The following is a 15,233-nucleotide window of genomic DNA, read 5'->3' as shown; positions in this document are numbered from 1 at the left end:
TTACTAGATTTACTCTGAAAGACTAGAATGTTTAGACGACGTTGGACTACTGCACTAAAAAAGTAATTTATATGATTGCATTGATAAACTCTCAGTTATAATAATCCATTCAGAGGTGGTCCTAATTCCTACATTTTATAAGTGTGTATATATCAGCATTGGCAGATATGTTCATGAACAACATCAGAAACTGGCGTCATCCCCAAATTCCCATATGAGTGAATCCCTAGTATCACTACCTGAATTGTAAACATGCAGCTTGTGGTTTCGAATTGCTGTAATGCAGAGACAATTTCATTTTGTCCGATATGGTCCTATGAGTTAACCACTGGAAGTTGAATTGCTTTGCTTTGCATTCAATTTGCATTATATTAGACATTTGTACATAATCAATTATCAATCCATTTTTAATGAACTATCCTTGACTTCCACTATGACATTTTAGAGCCCATGTGTCAAACACGAGGCCCGTGGGCCAGTTGAGGCCTGTGACACAGTACTTTCCGGCCCGCAAAAGTATTTCAATTCTCTATTAATATTAGCCCGTTTCCCAATGCTCTGAACTACAGTTCCCAGCATGCACTGCAACGTGTTGCACGCACTGACCCCAACAACATCTGTAGGACAGTGGTTACACCTCAGTTCTATGCAATTCCACACCAGTCATATGTCAAAATGCATTTCAGCTGCAGTTCAATCAACATAAACAAGCTCAGCAGCTCAGAAACTGGGCCAAAGTATTTCTTTGCAGTAAAGATGCCAGGTGTCTAGATCAAGCAGGTTTAAAAGACCAAGCACCTGGAGGCCTTTCAGTTTTGAATATTTCAAGTGTCCATGTAATGTTTCAAGGTCTGTTACAAGTGTCTGTATTTCACTGTCGATGTTTCTGCATATTTTGAATAAACAGTGGCCAGTTTAGCTTAACAGCACAACTATAATTAAAAATGAAATTTGTTTTTAAAACATTTTTCTCTGGCCCGCTGATTTGTTGAGATCTTCTTTCACTGGTTGAGTTTGACACCCCTGTTTTAGAGTCTGTACTTCTCTGTTTTTTCTGTTTTGGTTTTGTCAGAAAATGACAACTGCCAAAATGTAAAGAATGGTTAGAATGTGAAACGTAAAGAATGGATAGAAGACTGGATAGACAAACTTTTCATCAAATCTCAATTTGAGTAAGACGTCACCTCCTCTACTTACAACCACAACTGTGGTGTGGATGCAAAGTTTAGAATCTGTGCATTCTGCACATTGTTTCTGCTCGTTTCGAGCCTTGTGTGTCATGGTGAAGCTAGTAGGGCAAGCGCGTGTGTGTGCAGGATTTATTCTGAACTCAGTCTTTCTTCATCACAGCATCCCAAATCTTCTGAGTGGATGCTTGACGCTGAGTCTGACCTCGCTGGTGCATCTTCTCTGACGTCCATGGTGTCCAGTCTAACGTCAGTCACCCAGCATCCCCTTCGCCCCCTACCCCCATCCCACCGCTGTCTGAGGAGAATGAGGGGGATTGACGTCTTTCTGGCCATCTGCCGCACTCTACCTCCTCTTCATCCCTCGCTCTGCCTCTCCTTCTTCAGCTCTCTCTCCCACTATCACTCTCTCTCTCTTCTTTGAGCGGATTAAGTGTGTCGATGTCTCTTTGTGTCTTTGTCTCTTTGCTGTGTGTGTGTGTGTGTGTGTGTGTGTGTGTGTGTTTCTACTGCGTCTGTTGCAATATCTGCATCAAGTAATGTCTTTGTCTGCAAGTTATTATTATTAAAGCCTTGTAGGTTTTAAAATACCATAAACTGAAGACTTGCAGGACCAAATGAAAACAGGCTGTAGAGAGTGAGAGAACACATACATACAGTACATCTACAGTGGTGTGCAAAAGTCAAAGACCCCCGTCATTTGTTTAATTTCCAGTTAAAGCAGAAGTCATTCACTTTTCAGTGATACTGTAGGAAAAAGCAGAAAACACACATTTAACAGAAATTTACACAGAAGCCTCAACAACAAAAGGTCATTTTTTCAGTGTTTAGCATGCCCATCCTTGGCATGTATAATAGCGTCCATTCCATTCACCAAAAATGCTTCCCAGTTGTGTAATATCTGCAGGTGTATTGTTCATCGCCTGTCGATGTTTTTGAACTCACACTGACCTTTGTTTGCCATGGTTTCACTGATGCCAAGCACAAATCAGATGTGTTCCTGCTAAAAATAAAAAGGCTGGTGAAAAATCGCTTGTGTCCTTACTTTCATTTAAGCCCTGTGTCCAGTGAGTGAGGAAAGCTGGTCTTTGGGATTACTGTCTATTGTGGTGAAAGCCGCACAACTATTACTCCATCTCTAGTAGGAATGATTATTTAGGAACTCAAAAAGGAGCGTGGTGGAGTCAAAGTGCATACTATGCTGCTCAATGCTCAATTCCTATTGGCAATCACCTCATCGCTTCACTCCTTATTTGCATAAAGTTCAACTCTGCTCAAATTTGCTCTGCTCACTTTGCGTTACCATCATTCGAGCTACCTCCTGTCACTGAAAATCAATGACTCCCAACCGCCTTGTCGTGTTGCTGCCGGTGTGAATGCAATGTAAGAATGGTTGTTTATTTGACTGAGATAGTTTCAGTGGTCCACCGGGTCTTGCATGTTTGTTAGGGGTCTCATTTTCTCTGTCACTGAGTCATTTTTTCTTCAATGTTAGCAACTTCTGTTTTTTTTCAATCATTTTCTTTTGACTTCCTCCATGCCTACGCAAGTGTATTATCGAATTTCATCATAAATATCTGCAGAAAAATGAAGAACTTGTACTTAATGGCTGTTTTGACCGTGAATTAAAGAAAACCAACACACATACACAGAAAAGAAGGTGGCACATACGTCAGGAGTAACTGAAATAATTCTCTAAGATTTTATTACGTACAGTATACACTCGAACTGGATGTGTCAGCTGAAGAGGAATGGGAAATGGCTGACGAAAGGCATTTCAGAGAGACAGAGAAAGACAATTAAGAGCCTATCATACAACAAACAAACGCTCAGAAAGACAGAAATCAGACAAAAGAGTGATGAAATGACACGTATACACAGATCTGAAAAAAATCAAAGAAAGAAAACTGGTTTGAATGTAGTTCAGAAAAAAAAAACAACTAATGACCCATCGTAGCACACACCACACGAAAAAGAAAGAATACTAGCAATACAAAGTAAAATCAAATCAAATCCAATAAAAATAAATATTAACATCAAGGTAACTTGACTGCTAAAACAGCTGTGACAACAGAATCCAGAATAGCAGGCAGGTTTTTTGCAAATTTATCAGTTTATCAGAATGTAGTTTATGAACATACAGCACGTTTTTGCTGTGATTAAAGGTTAAGCTAACAAGGAAATGGAGAGACATACTGGACAGGACTAGAAGACCTATATATAAAACTTCACTAGGCTATGCGCTCCCTGTAGCTGCCATGACAGCAATCTTGTGTTTTTATTTCTTGTTCGTCCGACACCTACCCAAGTCTTTACTGTATAAGAGAACATCTAGTAGGATAACGAATGAACGGGCAAACAAGGGACGTACATGATGAAGGAATTTCAAGAAAGGAGAGAAAAGAAACTGGCCTTTAATCTGATCTGACTGATCCCTTGTTCAAACACAGGGATTCATAAAGCAATATGAAAGGAATGATAAGGACCAGCAATAAAAGGAGTGAATGGCTGAGCAGGAACAGCCAATGACCCCGATTCACTCTCATTAAGATGTAAGAAAAACAACCCTAAAATTGCCCTACCAATAAATTAGTCAGTATGTTAGTATGTTATTTGGAAATGGGCTCAGAGTTGTTTTGGATAGGACTGTGGCAAAGCATTAAAGAAATAGTCTAGCAAATAAAAAAAAAATAAAATAAAAAAAAAGCACCCCCCCCCACCCCCCGCCTGACTCCGAATGTGGACAGTCAGCCAAGACCTGTTTTGTTTCTAAAGTTTTCATCTAATGCTAATGCAGCTAAAAAGTATTAGAACCCTATACCCCAGTAGCACCGTGCAAACTGCATGCCTAGATTATCACGCTGTCACCACTAAATGCAGCAAGTTCTGTGGTTTCTGTCCACCATTGTATGTTTTAACTGTGTTTTGAACAGTGCATGATGATGCAAATTGGTGGGGTATATTATATTGGCCTCGTTGTTCCAGTGCAAAACTAAAAAAACTAAATACTGGGCACAAAACATCTTGGCTAATCGTCCTACATTTGGGTTACGTGGAAAATTGTGTGAATCTGATTTTTATTAAAAAATGATTAGAATTAACCAAAAGCTTCAAAGCTTCTTCTCAGCCCATTCACACAAAGCAGAGAATCACATTGCGAAGAAAAAGAACCAACACTTGCTCCTGCCCAGACTCAAAAACAGCCAGCGTTTCACCTGATAACCAGCAGAAGGGAGCGTGGTGAAAGTGTGCTGAGTGGGCAGTGCGTGGGACTGACCAGCCCTCAGGGGAGATCACAGGGAGGGATAGCGTGACTTCGATCGTAAGCGGTGTCATCACTTTCTTCCCCGTCACTCCCCTCATCCATCATCATCCTCTCTTTCTCTTCTTCTTCCTCTGTCTCACTTTCTTTGTCTCTCTCTCGCCCACGCAGTCTCCCCCTCTCTCTATCTCGCTCTCTCTCTCGGTTTCTCTCTCTGTAGCCCCGGGGCAACGTGGGCACCTGAGGACATGAAGAGGAGACGTTGCGTGACTTCAAAGTATGGATCACCAAAACAGACAGAAATAAATCAATAAGATATAATACGAGTCAAATCTTTGGACACACTTGGGGACAAGATTGCTCACTGCATAATTCCATATGTTGTCACTGGGACAGCAGCAGAATAATGATAATGATATGCAGAATGTTGACCTTCAAGTTGTGGTCCAATCACATGTGTTACCTCATAGCATTCATGTTGATAGCACTATTATAAAGTTTGAAAAATACTAAGAAAATCTATTACCATTTCATAGTATCTTGATGAGTTACATTCCTTAGGAATTGGTTACCACTTTTCAAATAAATAACATTCTAGATATTATATATTATTAATATTATATTAACATTATTGATGTTCTACAACTGCACTTCCTAATCCTGCTCCTGACCTGCAACTATTACCTGCCTCCACTCATCAATTGATTATGAAGCCCTTCATGAACTGGATAAGGGGGGTAGGGGCAGACAACAGTTGAACCTGTGCAGAGCAATGAATCCCCAGGAGCAGGATTAAGAAACCCAGCTGTACAGCATCATGAAGGACGTTATAATAAAGTCGATATCCACATTGCATCATAATTGAAAAGTGGTAAACAACTCCCAAGGCAGATAACTTGACAAAGAGTCAGTCTTCACTGACCACCATGACTGTTCAAACCTTTTAAAGCACAGAATATACTTTTTATAACTGTTATTATTGGTGTCTGGTGTCTCACCTGGTTGTCAATGGAGGGCAGGGCACAGTATCCAGGCTCTGCGCGGCGCAGGAGGCAGGGAGAGTGAGTGCGGAAAGGCCGCGGGGAGTGGGAGCAGACGGAGCGAGGCGAGGGGGAACGGATAGAGCGGGGTGAAGGAGAGCGAACAGACCTGGGCGAGTGAGGGATGGAGTGAGACTGAGACTGGCTAAAAGATGGAGGGTGGTGGTGATTCAGTTTGGGGGGTCTTGGGGAGCGCGGGGGTAATTCAGGAGGACACAGAGGGTCAATCAGGTCAATATCAGTCAATAAAGGAGGAGGTGGGACAAACTCCTCGTCTGAGAGAGGAATGTCGCCGTCAATCTGAGCAAGCTCCGCCCGCGACAGGAAGTCCACGATTCCCGCTCCAAACGAATCGCCCACCACGTTGATGGAGGTACGCATTCTATCACTACACACACACACACACACACACATGTCGCAAAGCAAGATCCAACTTAAAGACACTGTGTGCTCTGTTGTTCAGGAGGCTAAATGCACTTCAGAACATAAATAATGTGATGTGATGCCTCTTGGCAAATATATATATGTGTGTGTGTGTATATATATGTATGTATAATCAAGATGACAAAAAACAGCTATGATGGAAGTGTAAAAAACATTCAGGAGTCAAACACACATGCAAGGATCCAGCGCTTTATAACGAGAAGACAGTAGACAATGAGAAGTTTTGTCTTTGTACTCCAGCACAGAATATCAAATTTAGTGAGTATATTTACTTCTAAACTGGGTGAACCACATAGGAATCACAGAGTCTCCCAGTGAGGGGACTGTATGTAAATGGACAACTACCTGTCCAGTTTTTTCTTGGCCCAAGATATAAGTATATCAAAATCAAAAGATTAGACGCACAAACACAGTGGTGAAATTAGCAATAGCAACTACCTGGAAGACAATGGAAAAGTACAGTAGTGGATGAGTGAAGAATGCTTTCAATTATGAAGAATAACGACTGCGTTTGACATATCAATAACGCTATCCAAGATGCAGGACAGAGGGGCCAAAGATGACCATAAAAACAAAAAAAATGTCAATATGACTTTAGACATTTTAGCACAAGGTACAAGCCACTAGTAATCCTCTAGAAAAGAAAGCCCAGGGTGCAGACAGCTGAAAAGTACATTGAAGGCCTCTATAGGTCTTGCCTGAAGTCTCATGGACAGCTGAGATGAAGGTTAAAATGTAATCCATCTCACCTGTGAAACAAGGTACACGAGTATGCATGACTGCAACACCGTGCAGCTGAACACTGAGGAGAAATGTACTGCTAAAGCAACTATGTAGCTTTCAGGTTTGAAAATGTAGAATGTTTCTAAATAACAAAGTCAGTGAACCTAATCCAGCATTTCAGGAGAGTAAAAGCTCCCAAAACATCCAGGAACTGAATCAGCTACATTACAGGCCTGGCAGAGTATCAGCAGAGAATATATCTAGTGTCTCTTAATGTTTATGGGTCACAGACTTTGAGGAGTCATTCATCGCAAAGGATTTGCAGCCAAGATGGTTCATTTGTCCAACTTCTTACAGTCCCCTGAAATGAAGGATGTGTATGAAAAGGGCTGTGAATCCAAGATGGCCCATTCCAAATAGATGTAAATGCCCTCACATTAAAACTGACATTCTGTGCTTCAAACTCAGTCACTCTTTCATGTGCAGGAGTCAAAACAACAATAACATGCTGAAATGTGGACTCACAGCAGCCAGTCTACAGCAATGAGCAGACTGATGTCCTGCGTTGGGAGGCCTACAGCAGTAAGGATTAGCAGCATGGTGACCAGTCCAGCACTGGGAATACTGGCCGCTCCCACACTGGCCAGAGTGGCTGTCATACTGCAGCCCAGATGAACAGACAGTGGGTATGAGACCATTGTTAAGTGACGGAATAGGAAAAAAAACAAGGTGTGATGGGTAGACAGAATGGAGAGATAGAGAAAAGAGAGAAAAATTAAGAACAGGGGGAAACTGGCAGGTGCAGATATAAGTACAAAATAAATAACACTCCATTTACAATTTACAGTGTAAATTGTGTATCTTAAACTTGTCACATAAAAAACTTTGTTTGTTTTTTTTTACACCATTTAGTCTTTTACACTGTGTAAGTATTCCTCGATCCAAAATGACCTATTGACCCAAAATTACATAATGCTTTTTTTATCTTCTCCTATAAAATGTACCATTTCGGAGAGATACACAGTATGTTTGCTACCATACTGACAATATGAGGCCTACAATGACACTAAAAATCCCTTTGATGAGGCCTACACATCTTCCTTTATTTTCCAGGAATGGGTGAAAACGGCTCAGCAGCCTTGATACAAGTTTTACAGACACACATACATACATACACACATACACATGCTATTATGATTCAACTTTCTGTGGTACTCTTTGATCACAACAACACTACTAAAGAAAGCCATTAAAACTGACTGGTAAGTTCACACAAATCAGCTGCTAATTACAGTAACAAAGTAAAATGCTTCACTTTGCCTCAGAGAAAATACGTAGAGTGACATTTATACCAGGTGTTATTTACATCAGTGATTCTAGACTAAAAGGAAGGAAGCCTTCTTCTGACTAAGGATACAGACAAAGAAGGAAGACTTATCACTAAGGACAGAGACAAGGTATGACAGTTACATTATACCTGTCATTATGTGATATCATATTATGACTTCAGGGAAAAACTGCTGGTGTTTACAATTTCAACGTAACAATCTTTACTATGTGTTCTTTATTCAACTCAAGAAATGTGCTTGGAGGAAAGTTTTCCAGGGAAATGTTTAAAATGAACTGCCCAAAACAAGGTCATTGACAGCTCCATACTCATTACTTTATCTTCATTAAATGTATTTTATTTAAACTTAATCTATTGCCTTAATAAAGTTCTTTTTTTATTTAATTTGTCTACACAGCATTTTGAACAATAGCCATGTTTACATGCAGCCTGATAATCCGTTAATAATCCAACTAATAGCTCAATCGGAATAGAATACGTCCATGTAAACACCTCAATCGGAATAGACTAATCCGATTGAGGCCATTCGGAATAGAGTTTCTATCCGATTTTTAGAAAAAATCTAAATAATCAGTTAAATAGAAGAATAACAGCCGTGTAAACACCTGAATACGATTACATTCCAATCGGAATGTGCAAGTATGGTCTGCGCATGCGCGCGTCATAGCGAAAGGTTTATAACATTCAACATTGCGGAGGAGAAACTGGTCTGCAAAGGAGACAAAGTTCATGCTCTGAGCTTTAAAAGACGGCGGTGGGACGGACATCCAGCTTATGTGTCTCAGAACACGACATCTTCCTCTTGCCACTTCCTTTATAAGGACATGTGAAGGACGTTTTTCTGACATAAGTTTAAAGCAATTAAAACCACAAGCACTGCTCACTGCTGCTCATCTCACTCTGACTGGACCTCACATGATGTTCACTGTCATAGTAACGTTTACTCTAAGCGCTACTCCACGCATGCCCATCATTTTGCATCGGATTACTTGTAGCAAGCATGTAAACGAAGATTTTCATCAGACAGTTGAATAGAGTGAGAATAAACACCTCAGTCTGAATCTGTAATCTGATTGTATTCAGTCGGATTGGCAAAAATCTTTGCATGTAAACACAGCCAATGTTGTGTATGAAAATGTGCTATAGAAATAAACTTGCCTTGCCTGGAGTTTAATCAAATCTACATACCGACTACAAACTAAAAGACTTTAGTTAAAAAAAGTATCAGAACCATCCTTTAGTTATAAAAAGTTTTATTTTATATTAGATCTATATATCTATCATATCTATAGATCTATCATATAATGCATTATGCCTTGTGGATTGTCAGTGTTTCTCACTTTACTAGTTTATTTACTTTTTGTACACCAAGTAAAATGCAACAGATTATAACTCAAAATACAGGATTTGTTATAACTATTTTAGTACAAACAGGACTGACCTCACAGTGGCAATCTGTCCTCCGTCCAAATCGATCCCATTCATTTGGGCTATGAAAATGGCTGCAACAGCCTCATACAGGGCTGTGCCGTCCATGTTTATGGTAGCCCCGATAGGCAGCACAAACCGGGTGACCCGTTTATCAATATTCAAATTTTCTTCTAGACAGCGAAATGTGACGGGCAATGTCCCTGCACTAGAGTAAAAAGAGCAGAGAGGGTGAGATTTGGAAGAAGAATCAGGTAAAAAATTCCTGGTATCAGGTAATAAAATCCATATCACATTTATGTTCAAACACAGGGGGTATAACAGACACACCACCTGGAATACTCATAGTCATACTTTAGTGATTTCACCAGCTCAGCAGTTCATTATAAAAACTTTTCAAGCCATAATTCAGGTGTGTTAGGGTAGGAAAACCTCTATACTCTGCGGTGCTGTTTGACAGCTCTACTATTAGAAGTCCTACTGTTACTGAGACAAAGATTCTCCCAGTAGCATGGCTTAGCCCTTGAAGCCAAATGCAAGACAAAAGCTTCAAAAACAATGCTGTAGTTGCAGATCATAAGCCAGAGTCAACAGCTGAGCAGAAATGCCGTTGTATAAATGTTGAGTTGAATCCAAGGTAAACCCGGGTTAGAAGTAATTACAGAATGAGCCGACAGGATTACACACTTATTCTGTGTAATAATGTGCCAAACTGACAGTTGGTTTAATATTCCTGAAAACGGAGGCCAGTTTGGCTCATCAGATGTAATCCCACAAGGCTGGGCGAACAGAACAACCCGGACAGACAACGAGACAAAAAGAAAAAGTGGAAGGCACAGAGAGACAAACATGAGGAAAATGATGAACAATAAAAAGGGAAAGTGATTCAACCGGAAGCTACAGCGATAAAGAAGCAAGCAGAGTGGACTACCAAAGCTCAGACACGCCTATCCAAGTTTCCAACAGTAAGCCAATGTTCCACAGTTTGAAACTGAAGTGAAATTAAATAAAAAAACGAATATATGAAAATAACTGAAATGCATCTAGATCTATATTTCACTGTGATCATTCATCTCTAAGTGAAACACACCGAGAGTCCCAGAGATGTTTATAGCCGAGCAGGAAGAGCCAAGCTTGCACCCCATCAATCAACACATTCATAAACACGTTTAGTACAGACAGCAGTTTAGTCTGACATTTCTTCTTGTCATAAATCTGAGAGTTTATAATATTATGTACATGATTTGACTGCATTTTGATTCCTTTTTTGGAACATACAGACATGAAAATATTGCATAGGAACCACCACTGGCTGATTTATCTCTAGCATACTGCACATACATCTAAAACAGAGTACAATAAAAGCAACAGCTTTTATATTATATATAACACAAAATATAATAAATATATTTACAATCCACATGCTAAAGCTTATTAACCCTCCTAGGTCCCCAACATTTTGAAATCCCTCCAGATTTTTCAATATATATATATAGAAAACTGAGAGGAGTTCAGTATGATAAGCTCTGCTTACCTGCTGGCTGTTCCTAGCGCAGTGATCCAGGCCTGGAAGATTCCAGAATAAAAGGCAAATGGGTTTTTCCGCGTCACAGTGAAGAATATGATTGGCAGGATAATTCCTCCATGGATAATCAGGCCGACGATGACGGTAACCATGTACATGCCCAGCTGCCTCGCAACCACCTCTAGGTCACCGATGGCTGCAATCTTCCCACAGATGAGGGAGGCGATACCCACAGGGGAATACCTACAAACAGGGCATTACAATTACTCTGGAAATCTCCACTCCAAATCATATTTCCCTTGCTTATCTGATTTAATCCCCCTTTTTAAATTATTTATTTCTTTCGTCCAACTGTCTTCTCTGTAAACTCTCATTGAAAGAAAGCCTTATTGTTTATTGTTTGACGATCTAGTATACCTACCATACTATTTACTATGGTTTTAACATCTTGAATGGCTGGCAGGTCAAGGCTTCCATTCCTTACTCCTATGATCTAAAAATAACAGACAGCCTAGAATTTGATGGAGTTCGTCTAATCCCACTTTTGGCAGAAGGTCAATATTTCTGACTGAAGTAATTCCATGTGTAGCACAGTTTTATTGTCATCATTATATACAACACAAGATTCTTGTAGTGCATGTATTGTATTGCTTTTAGGACAATAGCTGAGTGAAATATATTGATACACAGGCTTAAAGAGTCTAGTTACTAAAAGACATTTGAAGACATATTCAGTCTGAATAAAGAATGTCTGTCTTATAGCAGCTGTTCTTGTCAGACCTCCTGTTGTCTAATGGCATGGACAATGAACCCAAACATTGAAGCCTTACATGGTATAAAGATCTCGTGTTTGTATTTGGGGACCATTTAAAGTGTCTAAACCAACACGTATTTAGCGCTGTGTTAGGTCATTGGGATTTGTGTCATATCATTTTGAACAGGCGTGGTAGGAGCTGGTTGTGCACTATGCATTTGTTAAGAAAAGAAATGCTGCGGTTTGATATGGGGCCTGAATTTGGTGTACCTGCTATGCTGTGTGTACATACTTCACTGCATGCTATGGTAGATGAGTGATAGTGTTTACAGTAAGAGCCACAGTAAGAGTTTCATGAAGTAAGTTGACTTTGGGACAGGGCAATGAACTCAGTCTGGGCTTTATCAGCTTGCTATGCTGTTGCACTGATCTCAGTTTGTGACTGATCTTGCTGCAGCGATGTCTCACTGTAAAACTGCCCACTGTTTCACAAATCATTTCTCCAGGCTTTTATTGCTGTGAGATCACGTTCGTTCGACATCCTGGAACATGTTCATACGTTTCCCTTAAGAATTGATTGCGGCAGATCAGCTCCCACTCAAAACTGATTTCGCTTCTCTCCTTGTGGATATCCTCTCTCATTCTGTCTTTCTTTCCACTCTCTCTCTTCCTTTTGGCTCCTGCACTCTGTTGCTCAATGTGAAAACATCTATCTTTCTTCAATGCAAACCGTTCAAATTCAAACCAGATTTGAAAAAATATCATTTGTCCATTGTGTCATTTCTGTTTCATAGGTATGACTGATGGAAAACTACAGTGTGTTGGCTCTGAACGCAGGTAAGGAACATTTCTAGATTTGGGATAAGGGCATGTTAGCTATGTGAAATTCCACGATCAACTACAATGACACCAAGACAGCTGTCAGTTTCACTCGGATCATTTAAAGGAATGACATTTTAATTGAAACAGCCTCCTCATACTGCACTGCATCTTCAATAATCGGGTTGAGGTTGAAAAAATCTGTCATTAGTTTTCCTTTCTCTTGTATTTTATCCATGCTGATACCAAAGCGAGCGTATCGCCAGTGACCCACTTTGAGAATTTTAACTCTTAACTTGCTTAAATCTGTCATCAGAGGAGTTTCAGTGTATGTATATCCATGTAGACCCGAGTGAAACATATCAGTGTGAACAACTAGAGCTTTAGGTGAACTAGCATGTTTTCTACTGTACAAAAAAAAAAAGTGCACCTCATTCAGAGTGCTGTTCGGATCACAAAGGGCTTATTCAAGTTTGGTTGATAGGAGTTATGATGAAACACAACTGATGAGTGATATTTTAGGCTGCAACTAATGATTTCCACAATTGATTTGCGGGTTCATTATGGCTTCAATTAATCGATTAGCCTAGTTGGGAAAAGAAATAATTTAGCAAGTCGTCTGTCAATAACTAAATATTTCACATCATGCAGAATATTTCTTTTGATAAAAATACTAGAATCACTCCTCTTTTTGCACATTGCTCTTTTGATTCTAAAACACCTTCTCTGTCTTCTCCTCCTCATGGTAAGGTGCCTTGTTAAGGCGAGGAGGCTTGCACGAATCGGAGAAGAAGCGTTATGCCTGTCTGGAGTGTTTTCTTTCTTTCAGTCAGGTGATATAAATGTGAAGCACATACACCATTGTGACAACTACCAATGTGACAACAATCAAGATTTGTTGTCAACAATTTTTACTATCAATTTCCGGCTTTGTCAGATCACACTCTTTACATGTCAAATGAATGCAACAGCAGCAAAAGCACTAAGGAATCGTAAAAAACGCATCATTAATCGAAAACAGCAGAAATAGCCACATTTTTGCCTTGGCAAAACTGAGACACACAGAAACACACACATACACACAGTGTCACTGACCACATGATCATGGACACCATCTTCATGATGATCTCATTGAGGATGTTGAAGAAATCTGTCATTAGTTTCCCTTTCTCCCCCATTTTGCCCATGCAGATCCCAAACGTGATAAAGAATCCAATCAAACCTGAACACAAAGTAAAAAGACAGTTACAGAGTTACAGAGCAGCAGTGTCCGAATGGAGCTGCAAGGTTCGATGTGTTGTTTATTCTCAGTTGTGTAGGTGGGGAGACGAAAGCTCTGTAGACACTATATGGAGTTAAACACAAACACCTTTATTTCAAATTAATAAGATAGTGTTAAAGCCCTGTGAGAGTCCCGAAGGCCGAAATGGGATCCCCTCTTGTGTCCGAGTTGGCTCTGGTTTATGTATGGTGAATGACCACACGTACATAAGATGATTAGAGATGCACACACACATCCATACATCCCATAAGGAAACATCTGGAAAAACTTATTCTATACATTAGCTTCCTCTCTTGAAGGAAGGGGCGGAAGAGGCCCTCAAAAGAACACACACACACACACACATTAACAGAGGAAAAACAGCTTAACAGTCCGTAAATATAATATAAAGAAAAACATGAATATTACAAGGTAACAATATAACAAATACAAGATGAGTGTAAATACACTTCAAGTGTTTTTCTCTGATGTGTCTAATCAGGCTTGTCAGAGGGCCAATATATGATAAAACATTCCTCATGTCATGAACACCATCACATTTACATATACCTGCTTATTCAGCCTACACTCATTTAGCCTCGCTCATTCAATCTCATGTCAGAAGGGGTGTTCCAGTTTGGGCAGCTTTTTAAACGAGGCACACGACCAGGCAAGCCAATCAGAATAGAGGTATTTTACATACAACAGTCTTAAAGGCATGAGGCCCCTTTAAATCACACAAAACAACTCAACTGTGTGGTTCTGTGGCCTTCAAGTACTGGAGCCAGGCAGCTCAATGTAAATAAATACCATCCAGCAAAAACCATCATCCATTACTCTTAAAACTTCAACAGCAGCATAACAGACGTGTGAAATCACACACACTATAAACAGTGACACTTTGAATCATGACGTTTAAGTTTTCTCACTCGATATGCATAACTAGCAATGTTCATAATGGAAGGTCTTTTCCTACCCAGTACATTCATCCCCCACTTGAACTCCAGTTTCTTCTTGTTGATGAAAATGGGTTCTGTCTGGTTCTCAACGGGCACTGCGACCTTCTTCAACACTGTCTGAACCTACAGGGAGCAGACACAGATGACATTTTGTACACTTTTAAAAAATGAGAACATGAGCTGTTTAGGACAAAATTATAAATTTGCAGAGCAGAAAGGCATCATGAGTGAAAAAACTCACAACTGTAAAAGAGGACAAAGAAATAGAAAGTAAGAAAGAGAGAGACATTCTCTTGTCATGCATTGCTTCATGTTAGGTAGACATGTTGGCCACATACCATAGTAAACCCACATGGGTACGAAGAGATCATAGCCAACAGAAGCTTGGACCCTGAACTTCTTTAACTCCTAACTCAAACCCACATACACAAACTCAGGCTTCTAATCATTACATAGTGCTACAAGAAAGAGAACAGGAGGAAA

At 40.0% G+C, this 15,233-nt stretch overlaps 1 protein-coding gene across 2 annotated transcripts in view; it reads right to left on the bottom strand.

Annotated features, from left to right (window-relative positions):
• Positions 1-2,866: 2,866 nt before the first annotated feature.
• The window catches only part of slc1a9 (solute carrier family 1 member 9), a 38,183-nt gene continuing 25,816 nt past the window's right edge, over positions 2,867-15,233 (bottom strand). Inside the window, exons 5-11 of one of the 2 annotated variants that reach the window (XM_017710374.2) lie at positions 14,768-14,873; positions 13,626-13,752; positions 10,967-11,200; positions 9,446-9,640; positions 7,182-7,316; positions 5,448-5,877; positions 2,867-4,689 (exon numbers count right to left, since the gene is read on the bottom strand). In XM_017710374.2, coding sequence (XP_017565863.1) covers positions 4,471-4,689; positions 5,448-5,877; positions 7,182-7,316; positions 9,446-9,640; positions 10,967-11,200; positions 13,626-13,752; positions 14,768-14,873 — 1,446 coding nt within the window. In that variant the 3' untranslated portion in view covers positions 2,867-4,470. The remainder of the gene's footprint in view (positions 4,690-5,447; positions 5,878-7,181; positions 7,317-9,445; positions 9,641-10,966; positions 11,201-13,625; positions 13,753-14,767; positions 14,874-15,233) is intronic. The other variant, XM_037544943.1, reaches the window with a different exon arrangement.

The sequence above is a fragment of the Pygocentrus nattereri genome, chromosome 14 (genome assembly GCF_015220715.1).
Source record: "Pygocentrus nattereri isolate fPygNat1 chromosome 14, fPygNat1.pri, whole genome shotgun sequence".
Classification (NCBI taxonomy): Eukaryota; Metazoa; Chordata; class Actinopteri; order Characiformes; family Serrasalmidae; genus Pygocentrus; species Pygocentrus nattereri.
The sequence above is the reverse complement of the archived record's forward strand: the minus strand, read 5'-3'. Positions and strand labels throughout refer to the sequence as shown.